General features: G+C 41.5%; 1 protein-coding gene across 1 annotated transcript in view; it reads right to left on the bottom strand.

Moving 5' to 3' along the window:
• Window positions 1-15,313, bottom strand: part of srek1 (splicing regulatory glutamine/lysine-rich protein 1) — a 69,708-nt gene that overhangs the window by 7,761 nt on the left and 46,634 nt on the right. Inside the window, exons 9-10 of the mRNA XM_072595732.1 lie at window positions 14,600-14,740; window positions 11,177-11,539 (exon numbers count right to left, since the gene is read on the bottom strand). Of these exons, the coding sequence (XP_072451833.1) occupies window positions 11,177-11,539; window positions 14,600-14,740 (504 nt within the window). The remainder of the gene's footprint in view (window positions 1-11,176; window positions 11,540-14,599; window positions 14,741-15,313) is intronic.

Below are 15,313 nucleotides of genomic sequence, written 5' to 3'. Positions count from 1 at the left end.
ATGCCGGTGTTGGACTGGGGTGTACAAAGTTACAAATCACACAACACCAGGTTATAGTCCAACAGGTTTGATTGGAAGCACTAGCTTTCGGAGCGCTGCCCCTTCATCAGGTGGTTGTGGAGTACACAATTGTAAGATAACAGAATTTATAGCAAAAGTTTACAGTGCGAAGTAACTGAAATTATACATTGACAATTACCTGGATTGTTTGTTAAGTCTCTCATCTGTTAGGATGACCATGATGCTTTTACTTCTTTCCTGTGTAAATCACAAAACTTATTTACGAGTTACAGTCTCAGGTTAACTGTAACAATTGGTGTCAGTGCAGATAAGACGTTGAGATGTTGAAGGTGCTAGCCCCCGGTGTTCCCTGTCTGTGCCATAATGTTTAGATTGATTCTAATCTAAAAAGTGAATTAACGGAGTCTTACATGGATTCATGCAGTTTTTGAGCAAAGTACAATGGAACTCTGCAAGTACAAATTCACCCCACAAATGCATATGTGTATATGGGTTTTTGTGTGTGTGGGTGTCTGTGGTGGGGGGTTTGAGAATGTCTGTGAGAGCGAGTGTATATATGTGTGTGTGTGTGTGTGTGTGTGTGTGTGTGTGTGTGTGTGTGTGTGTGTGTGTGTGTGTGTGTGTGTGTGAGAGAGAGAGAGATATTGTAAAGTGGTCTAAGTCCGTGAGAGGGTGCATGTCAGAGTGTGGGAGTGTATGTCTGTAGGAGTGCGTGTGTGTGTCTGGGGTGGGGGTTTGTGAGTGTCTGTGAGAGAGAGTGTATGTGTGTGTGTAAGTGTAAAGTGTCTGAGTCTGTGAGAGGGTGCATGTGAGAGTGTGGGAGTGTGTGTGTCTGTAGGAGTGTGTGTGAATGTTTGTGTGCGCGCGCATAGGTGTGTCTGTATAGTGCAATGGTGGTCACCTGTAGTGTGACATGAACCCAAGGTCCCAGTTAAGGCCCTCCTTATGGATGTCAAACTTAGCTATCAGCCTCTGCTCGGCCACTTTTCGCTGCTGCCTGTCCCGAAGTCCGCCTTGGAGGATGGTCACCCGAAAATCCGAGGTCGAATGTCCTGGACCACTGAAGTGTTCCCCAACTGGGAGGGAACACTTCTATCTGTTGATTGTTGTCCGGTGCCCATTTATCCATTGCCGTAGCCTCTGCTAGGTTTCACCAATGTACCATGCCTCAGGGCATCCTTGCCTGCAGCAGACGAGATAGACAATGTTGGCCGAATTGCATGAGTACCTGCCACGTACATGGTGGCAGGTGTCCCTACACGTAATGGTGGTATCTATGTCCACACTCTGACACATCCTGCAGCGCCTACCGTGACAGGGTGTATGGTGTTGCCCTGAAAGCCGGGCAGCTTGCGACAAACAATGGTCTGCTTGAGGTTTGGCGGTTGGTTAAAGGCGAGCAGTAGAGGTGTGGGGAAGGTCTTGGCGAGGTGCTCATCCTCATTGATAATGTGTTGCAGGTTGTGAAGAACATGGCGTAGTTTTCCGGCTCCTGGGAAGTACTGGAGCCGGAAAACTACGCCATGTTCTTCGCAACCTGCAACACATTATCAATGAGGATTAGCACCTCCCAAGACCTTCCCCACACCTCTACTGCTCGCCTTTAAACAACCGCCAAACCTCAAGCAGATCACTGTTCGTCACAAACTGCCTGGTTCTCAGGGCAACACCATACACCCTGTCACGGTAGGCGCTGCAAGACTTGTCAGAGTGTGGACATAGATACCACCATTACGCTTGGGGATACCTCCCACCATGTACGTGGCAGGTACTCATGCGATTCACCCAACGTTGTCTATCTCGTATGCTGCAGGCAAGGATGCCCTGAGGCATGGTACATTGGGGAAACCTAGCAGAGGCTACGGCAACAGATGAATGGGCACCACACAACAATCAATAGACAGGAGTGTTCCTTCCCAGTCGGAGAACACTTCAGTGGTGCGGGACATTTGACCTTAGACCTTCGGGTGACCATCCTCCAAGGCGGACTTCGGGACAGGCAGCAGCAAAAAGTGGCCGAGCAGAGGCTGATAGCTAAGCTCTGTACCCATAAGGAGGGCCTCAACCAGTACCTTGGGTTCATGTCACATTACAGGTGACCACCATTGCACTATATACATACTCCTACATGCGCATGCACACACACATTCACTCACACACACCCCCCCCACAGGCACCCTCTCACAGACTTAAACACACACACACACACATATACACTCTCTCTCACAGGCACTCACAACACCCCACCCCAGGCGCGCGCACACACACCACTACAGATACTCTCACTCCCACACTCACATGCACTCTCTCACAGACTTAGACCAATTTACACTCTCACATACACACATATATATATGACACTCACGAACCTCCAGCCAGACACACACAAACAAAACCCACACACACAAAAACCCACAAACACATATGCATTTGTGGGGTGAATTTGTACTTGCAGAGTTCCTTTGTACTTTGCTCAAAACTGCATGAATCCATGTAAGACTCCGTTAACTCACTTTTTAGATTAGAATCAGTCTAAACATTATGGCACAGACAGGGAACACAGGGGGTTAACACCTTCAACATCTCAACGTCTTATCTGCACTGACACCAATTGTTAGTTAACCTGAGAATGTAACTCGTAAATAAGTTTTGTGATTTACACAGGAAAGAAGTAAAAGCATCATGGTCATCCTAACAGATGAGAGACTTAACAAACAATCAAGGTAATTTTCAACGTTTAATTTTAGTTACATCACACTGTAAACTTTTGCTATAAATTCTGTGTCTTACAATTGTGTACTCCATAACCACCTGAAGAAGCGGCACTCTGAAACCTGTTGTTGTGTGATTTGCAACTTTATTATTCTTACAGCTATCTGCGATTAACCTACATATTTACTCCTGACTACTGGAGTGTGCACATGCGCGTGCGTGTGTGTTGAAACCTTCAGTAAAATCCCATCACCCTATTTTCTCAGCTCCACTGGGTGATCCCCTAGGAATAATCAGTGTTCCGCTGTGATGTTTTCCTAAACAAAACCAGCACTCCCCCCACCTCCACCCACCCCCTTCTTGCCTCCCCTTCTCTGGCCAATAGCCTCTGTACCCTGAAACGTTGAGCTGACAGTCCTGCCCCTCGCTCAGTCACATTTTTATAATTCAGCCATGTTTCCTGCATCCCAATTCTGTCAATAAAGTGTAACAAGACCACTTGCCTTCCTAATTGCTTGTTGTGCCTACATGTTACCCTTGTGATTTGCACAATTGAGGTTTCGTCAAATATCAATATTGCCCAGTTTTTCAATGAAAGATGATCCGCTTTTCTATTTGTCCTTCCACTTTAGAGAGGTCCATTTTATGAAGATAAAACAGTTTAGGCATTTACTGTCCGTGTTGAGAAGAATGAGAGAAGGTCTAATTGAGGCATATAAATACAAAAGGGGATTGATGAAGTAGACACAGAAAGGATGTTTCATGTGGGGCAATCTAGAATGAAAGATGAGGGAACCAATTTGATCCAGAAGGAAGGACAAATTATTTCTCTCAAATCTATAGAATCCACTACCCCAAAGTTTGGAGGATGCTGGGACATTAAGTTTAAATAAAAATCAATCCATCTCCTCCTTAGTCTTAATTAGTTAAAGACTATGGAGAGCAGACAGGCAAGTGGAATTGAGGCTGAGATAAAATTGGTCATGATTGTATTAAATGGTGGTGTAGGCTTAAGGAGCCTGGCTTCAGCTCAGCTGGAGCAAAGGGAAGCAAACCTAGAGGTGAACGGCAGCAGCGGGTGTGAACCTGATAAAGCCTGAGAAGTGGGGCCTGAATTGGGCTCTGACATGTCTTTTAAAAGCCAGTTGGTCAGAGTTCAGGAACAGCACGTTCCTGTAAGGAAGTAAGATAAGGATGGCAAGATTTAGGAACCCTAGATGACAAGAGATATTGAAAGTCTGGTCAAAAATGAAAATGAAGCATATATAAAGTTTAGGAAACTAAAATTAGACAAGGTCCTTGAATATAAAGGGATCAGAAAAGAACTTAACCAGGAATTAGGAGGGTAGAAATGGGCGTGAAATATTCTTGGCAAGGAGGACAAAGAAGAATCTGGAGGCATTTTTATGTATATTAAGTATCTGGGAAAGGGTAGGTCCACTCAAGGACAAAGGAGGGAATTTCTGCCAAAAGCTAGAGGAAGTAGTTGAGGTCTTTAATGAGTATTTGGCATTAGTCTGTAAGTTAGCTCGCTGAGCTTGAAAGTTTGCTTTCAGATATTTCGTCACCATGACTAGGTAACATCATCAGTGAGTCTCTGGTGAAGTGCTGGTGGTAATGTCCCATCTCTCTATTTATAGATCTTGGTTTCTGAAGGTGGGTGATGGCATTTCCATTTTTTTTCCCAAGGGAAGGTAGATAGGATCTAAGTCGATGTGTTTATTGATGGAGCTCTGGTTAGAATGCCATGCCTCGAAGAATTCTCGTGCGTGTCTTTATTACGAATGTCCTAGGATGTGTGTGTTGTCCCAGTAAATGTGGTGCCCTTCTTTGTCTGTATGTATGGAAACTAGTGAGAGTGGGTCGCATCTTTTGGTGGCCAGTTGGTGTTCACGTATCCTGGTGGCAAGTTTCCTGCTAGTTTGTCCGATGTAATGTTTTTACAGTTCTTACATGGTATTTGTACATGACGTTAGTTTTGCTGGTGGTATCTAATGGATCCTTTCGGTTCATTAGTTGCTCTTTCAGTGTGTTGGTAGGTTTGTGGGTTACCATGATGCCAAGGAGTCTGAGTACACTGTAGTCTGGAAGTCTTTTCTGACATGTCTTTGATGTAAGACAATGTGGTTATAGTTTCAGGTTGTGTTGTGTCTGCTTGTTTGGGTTTGTTTCTGAGGAATCAACAGATTGTGTTTATTGGGTACCCATTTTCCTTGAAAATGTTGTATAGATATTTTTCTTCTGCTTTTTGTAGTTCTTGGGTACTGCAGTGTGATGTAGTTCGTTAAAATAATGTCTTACTGCAGCTCCGTTTGTGGGTGTTGGATGATTGCTTCTGATGTACTTGGTCTGTGTGTGTTGTTTTTCTGTAGAAGCTGGCTTGAATCTGTCCGTTAACTGTACGCTCAGGATTGGGAGTCTGTTATCATTCTCCTCCTCGTTTGTGAATTTTATGCCTGTTATGATATTGTTGAGGGTGTTGTTTGTTTCCTCTAATATGTTCCATTTTATGATGATGAAATTGTCATCGATGTACCTGACCCAAAGTTTGGGTTGGATAGATGGGAGGGGAGCTTTGTTCATGTCTCTGCATTAATGCTTCCGCGATGAGCCCTGATCTTGGTGATCCCAAAGGTGTTCTGTTGACTTGTTTGTTGGCTTTGTTATTTTGTTACTGAATCCACCAAAAACTAAAACACTAATTGAAAATTCACAACACTGCATTCTATTCCACCCAAGAATTCCTGAACACCATTAAAGACTCCAAGAAATAATGGTGTCCTTTGGCGTTACAGCTCTTTTCACATCAATTAACATCGACCTGGCCAAAGAAATACTGGCGCCACTACTAAGAAATCCAGTACCACAAATAGCAGACAGCACTAACATCATCAACAAAGACAATATTTTCAAGCTAGTGGACCTGTGCCTTACCACCCACTTCACATTTAATAACAAATATCGCTATTTAGCATTAGTATTCACTAAGGAGAAGAACATGGATGATGGCAAGATATGGGAGGGGTATGCTGATACTCTAGGGCACGTCAACATTAAGGAGGTGCCGCCGTTGGGTGTTTAGAAATACATTAAGGTAGGCAAGTCCTGAGGACCAGATGGGGTCTATACCAGGATACTGAAAGACAAAGGGAGGCGATTACTTGAGCCTTTATAAAAAGGCCTTTGTAATCTTTTTGGCCACAGACAAAGTCCGAGAATAGCCAATGTTGTTCCTTAGTTTAAGAAGAATGATAGGGATAATCGATCATGGGCCGGTGAGCATTACACCAGTTGTAGAGAAATTATTGGAGAAGATTCTTAAGGATAGGATTTACTCACATTTGGAAAAGAATGGACTTATGGACAGTTGCCAGTGCTTTATCAGCAGGAGACCTTGTCTCACAAATTTAATTGAGTGTTGAAGAACTGACAAAGATGACTGATGAGGGTAGGGCAGTGGATGTGTCAAATGTTTTAGTAAAGTCCTGCGTGATAGGCTGGTCCAGAAGATTAAGTCACATGTGATTCACACTGAATGTGCAAGTTGGTTATGAAATTGGCTTGGTCGTAGAAAACAGAAGGTAGTTGTAAAAGGGTGTTTTTCTGACTGGTGATATTGTGCAAGGATCGGTGCTGGGACTTCAGTATATGTTATGATTTGGATGAAAATATAAGTGGTCTGATTTGCAGATGACATGAAATTTTGTAGATAATGAGGAAGGTTGTCAAAGGACACAACAATCAGTTGGAAAGTTGGGTAGAGAAATGGCTGATGGACCTTAATCCAGACAAGTACAAGGTGATGCGTTTTGGAAAGTCAAATACAAGAGGAATGTATACAGCAAATGACATGACCCTTAGAAGCATTTATATACAGAGGAATCTGTGGTGTAAGTTCATAGCTCCTTGACAGTAGCAACATAAGTGAGAAAATGTATGGCAGAATTGCCTTCATGGTTGGGCGCTAATTATAAAACTGGCAAGTCCTGATGCAGCTGTACAAAACTTTAGTTTGGCCACATTTGGAGTATTAAAGGATGTGGAGGCCTTGAAGGTACAAGAGGATTACCACGATGTTGCCTGAATTGGAGAGGATGGACAAACATGGACAGATCAAGAGTGTCAGAGACTGAGGAGCAACCTGATAAATGAATATAAAATGATCAGAGGTATAATAGGATGGATAGGTGGAGTTCTTTTGCCAGGGTGAAAATGTCAAATACAAGGGGGCATAGGTTTAGGATGTAAGGATAGTGTTTTTTAAAACACAGAAGGTGGTAGGTGCTGAGAAAGCAGATATGGTAGCAACATTTAAGAGGAACTTATACAGCCATATGAACAGGCAGTGAAGAGAGAGAAACGGACCATGTGTAGACAGATAGGATTTGTTTAGAATAGCATCATGAACGGCACAGACATGATGGGCCAAAGGGCCTGTTCCTGTGCTGAAGAGTTGAATTGCTGCCACCTGCTCTAATTCTCATGTTCACACATCTTTGTCCACTCATTTGACTGTTACTCAAACATTTTTTGCATCCTCCTGACAGCTTACTTTACCAAGCAAATTTTCCTTGCCACCAATCTTCAATATGTTACACTTGGGCCCCTCATTTAGGTCACCACTATAGTGCTATAACCATTAGACTACTTCCAAACTTACGATAAACAGAACTTTCTGAAATATTTATTTATTTGGTGGTGAGGGGAAGTTGCAATGAACTCTATATAATAGACTTATATGACAAGATTCTGAGTCAAACATTTTCACCTGACTTTAAGTTAATGTATTGACAAAAATGCAGAAGCAGCTGATTCTGATGCTGGAGACTTGTAGACTCTCATTGTTAATAAGACCTGTGGATTTGTGGGAGGTAGACCCATCATATATTATGGGCTAACCACCAAACAAACAGCTGGTGAGGGTAGAATTCACACAAGATGTAAGGAAGAATATCAGATGTTAGAGGGTAGCATCGCCAGTCAAAGATCTTGCCATGAGGAGACAATTCAAGACTATCTCTATGGAGAGTGCAGAATAATGGAGAAACACAGGGATTGAATTTTCCACTGTGTTAAGGTAGGGTTGGGACAGTGGTGTAGACCTGTTCTGTAATATAATGTATTAGGTGCCCACTAAAGAATGCCTCTGTGATGCTGATTTTACTTTGTTTGTTACAGTAAATGTCTTGAAATGTAAAATGTCATCACGTGGTTCTTTGAGCTGGTCACTGGGGAAACCACATGAATTTATAGAAGTCATCACCTAAATGGAAACACAAAAAAGTGTTTGTAAAGAACTTAATCGCCACCACTGTCCATTGTGGAACCCACTAATTACAGCCTACAAACCAAAATGTTGCCCTTTTATTCCTAATCTGTTTTCGGTTAGCCAATTGTAAATCCACATAAATATATTACCTCAAGGGGACTAAGTGGATATAATTTCCTGGTAACTTCTTAAGGCAGTTCTGCTAAATAAATTTAATGGTACTCACTAATACACCATGCAACCCTTGGAGTATAAGATTCATGCTAAATTTAGACATCCCTAGGGAGAAATATCTCAACTGGTAAAGTCTGAAGTCTAAATGCCATAGTCCCAGAGGACCAAATGCAGATGTCACCTTAGACAGAGATGAATCATAGAACCCAACAGTGTGGAAGCAAGCCATTCAGTCCATCAAGTCTGCACAAATCTGATGTTCCACTCTACCCTACCCCTGTAATCCTGCATTTTCCATGGTTAATCCACCCAGCCTGCATATCCCTGAACATTATTTGCAATTTAGCATTGCCAATACACCTAACCAGCACATCTATGGGAGGAAACTGGAGCACCCGGACAAAACTCATGCAGACAAAGGGAGAATGTGCAATTTCCACGCAATCATCGAACCTGGGTCCCTGGTGCTATGAAGATGCAATGCTAACTACTAAGCCACTGTGCTGCTCCAAATGGTTGGGAGTTTAATCAAAGAGTCACCATGCCTAAGACAAGGAGTGAGTTTAAGGTCACACACTGACATCAACTGGTACAGGGAGTGAACTCTTGCTGTCAGCTTCACAAACCAGCCACCCAGCCAAATGAATTAAGCGACCCCCAATTGCCTCTGGTCTCACTCAACATATTCCATTAAACACAATAATCCCCGTTCATTAGTGATTAAGTACAGAGGAACCTCAATTATCCGGCATGCAATTATCCAAACAAGATTGCAATGTCCCCGTGCTTGGCTAAATTGTGTTATCTGGCGTTCACTTATTCGAACATTAAATTATCTGAACAAAATACTTCCCGTCCGTGTCATTTGGATAATTGAGGTTCCTCTGTATATGAAAAATATGCTGACCTAACACTTACAATAACAATATAATTTTGTGGTGAAGTATATTTTAATAGGTTTGCTTTTACACAATAATAGCATGTTTGCAAACTCAACTATGTTGATGGGGAAATGGTGAACAGTAAATGTTTCTAAACAAGGAGAGAACAAAACAGCAGTCAGATCACCATACGTTACTTCAACAATGGTTTGAGACAAAAAAAAACTGCAGATGCTGGAATCCAAAGCAGACAAGCCAGAGTTTGGAAGAGCACAGCAAGCGAGGCAGCCTGACGTTGTAGTATAAGCCTTCTTCAGGGATAGAGGTACTGTTAGGGGAATTGCAGATAAAAGGTTGTGTGGAATCAAGGGTTATGGAGAGAAGGCAGGAACAGGATACTGATTAAGGATGATCAGCCATGATCATATTGAATGGTGGTGCAGGCTCGAAGAGCAGAATGGCATCCTTCTGCACCTATTGTCTATGTGTGTGTGTGTCTCTACGCATTGCGCCGGCTTGGTAATCCGGTAAACCGGATTCATTCCTCCTATTGACTTACCAGATTGCACCTATCACTTGTATTCACCTATCATCAACCCGACACCTCCCCTTACCTTTATCTGTAAACCCCCCCACCCCCACCTCCATTTCTGAAGAAGGGTTAAACTTGAAATGTCGGACTTCTCCACCTCCCAATCCTATCTAGCTTACTGTGCTCTTCTTGCCTCCTGGTTGTCGAATTCAAAAATGGTGGTAGGAGAAGTCTTACATGCTTTTCAGGTCATCAGGCTTAGAAGTGATCATACCAGACTGCATTACAAAATCTTTGTAACAGCATTATGAAACACAGTTTTGTTTCCATTGCACAAACACTCCATTTTTAAAAAACACAGTAATATCAGACAGTTTCCCCATGTTACAAGTTGATGGAATAATAAATGACAAACATTTTACACACTGGTCTAAGGAGAACGTAATGAGGACTCTATTTTAGAGTCAATAGTCTGACGTAAATGGCAGGAACAAAAATAGTGGCTTGTCACTGCCCAGCGAATTTGTGGTTTGCCAACTTAATTTCCAGGTTTTAGCAGATGCAAAGTCAAATTCTAAAGCTGCCAGCAAAAGCTGAAATTACACAAGATCGAAGACCTGAAGGAGCTGAGCTCAGTTAGTTAACTAATTTTGAAGATTCCTGCCCTAACCAGCAACCATGTTATTATTATTGGCAATTGGGTGGGAGTCAGCATCATGTATTGTAAATGAGAGCCTGCAAGTGAACTGAACCAGACGGAGGCTGCCATGCATCCTCATCAAACAAAGCACCAAGAACAGTCTGGCAATATATTACATATGGCAACCCAGGTGTCCCAAAGAATTTAATTGAAATGGGAAGAAGGATGAAGACATGAAGCTACAATGGGAGAAGAATTAGGCAGACGAATGAAAGCACAGTCAAAGAGATTTTTATGAACTGTCGACTGAAGGCACAGTAAAGTACAGGACAGAAGAAGAATAAGAGGAAGACATTCATGGGGTAGGATTATGAAAGTTCAAAGTGTAAGTATGCAACTTTAGGTTGTTCATTGTTAAAGGAACATGTACTATAAGACCATAATATGTAGCAGCTGAAGTAGGACATTCTGCCGTTGGGCCTGCTCCACAATTTAATAAGATCATATCTGATTTGACAAACCTTAACATAACTGCCCTGTTCCTTTTTTCCCATAACCCTTGATTCCCTTACTGATTAAAAATGTCTATCTCAGCCCTGAATATACCCAACAACCCAGTATCTACAACCCTCTGTGACAAAGAATTAAACAAATTCAGTACCCTCCAACAAAAGAAATTCCTCATCTCTGATTTAGAAGGACGACATCTTAGTCTGCAATTATGCCCACTAGTCCTAGACTCTACCAACATTTTTACATCTAACCCGTGAAGCCTCCCTGAGAATTGTCTATGTTTCAATTAAGTTGCCCCCCAATTTTTCAAACTACAGCGATAGCAGGTCCAACGTACTCAACCTCCCCGATAAGACAGTCCCATCAAGTGTTTATATTATGTCAAAAACAACCAATTTTGTTCATGTTATATACTGGAAGGTATGTAAAGTCACCTTTTTGGAGATGGAGATTTGGAAAGCTTTCTTTTTGGTGTCCTGGCTCGCCTTCGTGGGGATCTGGATCTTCTCTTTGGTGAACGGGACCTTCTCCTTGGTGAACGGGACCTTCTCCTTGGCGACCTAGACCGCCTCCTTGGTGACCTGGAACGTCGCCTCGGCGACCTGGAACGCCTCCTCAATGATCGGGACCTCCTCCTTGGCGATCGGGACCGCCTTCTAAGTGACCGGGACCGCCTCCTCAGTGACCGGGACCGCCTCCTCGGCGACCGGGACCGCCTCCTTGGTGACCGGGACCTCCTTCTTGGAGACTTGGATCTTTTCCTTGATAAACTCCTGCTTTTTTTGCGATACTTTTCTCTGTAAACATAATGTGTATAATTTTGCAACAGGTTCACATTAACGGAGGACAATAAACAATCCTAACGGCAGCATCACCTGGGCCAGAAGGATGTGGAAGAATTGACTGCACATAGTGAGCTGAAATTCCAGTGCATTACTGTGGGAGTCACACACTTTTTCAGGTGGAGTCCTTTAAGTGAGACATTTCCCAGTTAAATATTTGACAACACCATCCAAAGAAAAGAAGAGATTTCTTCATTATGCAACACTACCAAAAATAGAATAACTAGTTGATCACCCAGGTGCAATAAGATATTAAAAACAGCACTAATTAGCTGTTCTAAAATAAGCTAGTCTGGAGGTGACAACTGCGTGGATGATGTTTTCAGAATCAAATGAACAAAGGCAAAAATGGGTGATACTAAAAAGATGGAAATAGGCCAGATATTTAGGTAATGTAGACTATAGTTCTGGCTCATTGCGAGATCCAGCAAGAATTTAACACAATGCCAGGAATCAGCTGAACAAATGCATACACTGCACATTTTGGCCAACGTTTCAAATTTCAGGATTGATCAAACTTCTAAACTATCAAGTGCCTTATGTTTCCTTCACTTCAGGTTTTGCTCAAATAAAACATTGGAAGTGCAGACTTTCCACAATTACCATAGCAGCTTTTCTGTGGTCCACAAGTAATTATGTCAGTTTATGCTCTTCCATAGAAGGACTTTGTTTTGAAGTGCACCACAGTACTTCTAGTTGAAAATTGGTTTTAAAAAAAACTGTTCTCCATGAGTGCTGCATGAACTTATGCAATAATACTCTCAGGCCCAAGTTTAGATTTGAAAATCCAAAAGCAGCACACATACCTGAATAATCCTGAGAACAAAAACAATTTATTTCAATTGATATTGGGGAGTGAAGCGACTAGAACTGGTTCCTGCTTAATTTCAGAGAGCTATGAAATTGATGCTTTGAGTTCATTAGAACTTCTTCAAAACTCAGGATGATAAGTAACCTGTTAGAGAACTTGCAGGTGACAGTGTTTCCATGTGCCTCATGCTCTTGTTCTTTGTGGTGCTAAAAGTTGCAAGTTTGTAAGGTGTTGTCAAAAGAGGTTTGGTGAATTGCTACAGTGTATCTTACAAATGCTGAAAATGTGTTTCTGGAAAAGCACAGCAGGTCAGGCAGCATCCAAGGAGCAGGAGAATCGACGTTTCGGGCATGAGTCCTTCTTCAGCCTCCAGCAACAAAAAAAAAGGCCTCCAGCAACAAAAAACCTTGGATGCTGCCTGATCTGCTGCGCTTTTCCAGCAACACATTTTCAGCTCTGATCTCCAGCATCTGCAGTCCTCACTTTCTCCCCATCTTACAAATACTATAGACCTCCACCACTTAGTGCTGATGGCAGAGTAAGTGTTTATTAAAGGTGGCAGATAGAATGCTAATTAAATTGACTACACCTGGATAATGTTGAGCTCCATATCCTGCCACTTCAAAGACTTATGCACAGTTATTGCAAAGTTTCTCCATTTTTTTTTCAAAATTGTTTCACGTGATGAATGTTAGAAATGCCAACATTTGCTGTTCATCCTTAATTTTGCTGGTAGTGCGCCAGCTTCTTGAAGTGTTGCAGTCCATTTCTATTCCTACATTCCCTTTAAAATGTTCTATTTAGCTCTTTGCTCTTCCTCAAAATATATCACTTTTGTAACTGTATACTTTAAATTTAATATGCTATGTGCTTGCCCAATTTGTTAGTTCCCTGAATGATTACTCCGATGCTCAGCATTTGTGAGTTTGTGTCATGTACGAGCTTTAAAATTATTTCCTGCTACCCAAATGCAGGTATTTCTTCTCTCCAAAAGAACAGCAGCCTTAATTCGAAACACTGGAGGAAACTGCTCCATAACTATTTTCAGTTGGAAGGAAACCATTCATCACTGTTCATTGCTTTTTGTCCCTTGCCCATATGCATTTTAATGCAGCAGTTGCTCCTTTAATGCCAGTTCAAGTCTATTATGTGGTGCTTTATCAAATGAAAACTCATATACTCAATCACACTATCATCAACAACATTATGTGATACTTGCCCAAATAAAATCAAGTTAGTAGTTGAAAAAAATTGCTTATAATACATCCAAGTTACTTCTATTTAATAACTGATAATTTTTCATGTGTCAATTAAATCTGTACTGATTATAATACCCAAGAAGTCGCCCGTACTCCTCCTCTTCATGGTGCTAAACAGATGCATTCCATCTTGCATCACTTTATTATCTACAAAGAAATGAATGACTGTAGCAAGCCTACCTAGAACAGGTGACGTTTTTTTTCTTTTTCTTAGCAGTGCCCTTCCACTCCTTTTTTTTCTTTTAAATCAAAATAGAGTTCTTCAGTGATTTTTTTTCAACTAAGCCAGAATGTCATGTTGACACTCCTGTTTATTATTTTAAAAAAATTTAACCCCCACACTACCACCTAAGTGCGATAATGCTTATTTTTTCCCCAGCACCCATGGTGTGTGTGTGTGCGTGCGCAGGTGCTATTTTGTCATCCATTAAAAACGTCATCATTATCCTATTCAACATCTCACAGCAGATTTCAAACAAATTATGTTGAGTGTGAAAAATTACCTGTGATTACTTTAGTTGAAGTGTTTACAAGTATTTTCCATGGAAATTCAGTTCTTTTGTTTTGTAGATGATGATTAGATTAGATTCCCTACAGTATGGAAACAGGCCCTTCGGCCCAACTAGTCCACACCGACCCTCCGAAGAGTAACCCACCCAGACCCATTTCCCTCTGACTAATGTACCAAACATCATGGGCAAGTTAGAATGACCAATTCACCTCAACTGCTCATCTTTGGACTGTGGGAGGAAACCGGAGCACCCAGAGGAAACCCACACAGACACAGGGAGAAAGTGCAAACTCCACACAGTCGCCCACGGCTGGAATCGAACCTGGAACCCTGGTGCTGTGAGGCAGTTCATCAAATTGAAGATAACTCAAATATAAACGAGTACACATATGAATTTCTGAACTCAAGATACCTTAGTTTATCTGGGTGCGTACCTGCTTGAACTCCGAGATTTCTTAGAAGAGCTATTTCTTCCAGGTGGAGTGCTAGACTTCTTTTCTTTCTTCTTCCCAGAATCTCCATCTCCATCTTTGTTTTCTTCTTTTGCTTTGCTGTCATTTTCTGTTGTCTTTTCTCTATTAGTGAACAAGGAATTCATAACTCTCAGGAACAAACACATATCTTAAGCAAGACCTATTTAGTATGTACATTTGCTCTAAAGATTCAAATTTTAAAGTACTTTACTGCCAGTTCTGAGCTTCATTTTTAAATCATATTAAATTTTTGCTGAAATATTTAGCCTCCCATCTCTCAGATTTACAAAGATACAATAACATTTCAGATTAATCTATCTTGCATTTATATTGAAACTGCTTACTAAATTAAATCTGATTAAGAAAAGCACTTCCTGCAGAGTGGAGAAAACAAAATAAGATCAGACTTTTTTTGCAAGCGTCAAATTACTGTGACTGCTTTTGCCTTATAACATGTGCACTTATAGGGTCTTTCATCAGGGTTGTTGAAACATCTCAAAGCATTTCACACAATTAATTACTTCTACAATGCAGTGATATAAATAAGAAAGTTTAAATTTTACGCTGAGAGCTACAAAATACCTAATAAAATCACAAAGTTCTTCTAACTTAGAACTTAGGTGAATTTCTGTTCACCTATCATAGGAACAGGCCTGCTAAGTCTTAGACTATGAC

Source organism: Chiloscyllium punctatum, chromosome 2 (assembly GCF_047496795.1).
Source record: "Chiloscyllium punctatum isolate Juve2018m chromosome 2, sChiPun1.3, whole genome shotgun sequence".
Taxonomy (NCBI): Eukaryota; Metazoa; Chordata; class Chondrichthyes; order Orectolobiformes; family Hemiscylliidae; genus Chiloscyllium; species Chiloscyllium punctatum.
The sequence above is the reverse complement of the archived record's forward strand: the minus strand, read 5'-3'. Positions and strand labels throughout refer to the sequence as shown.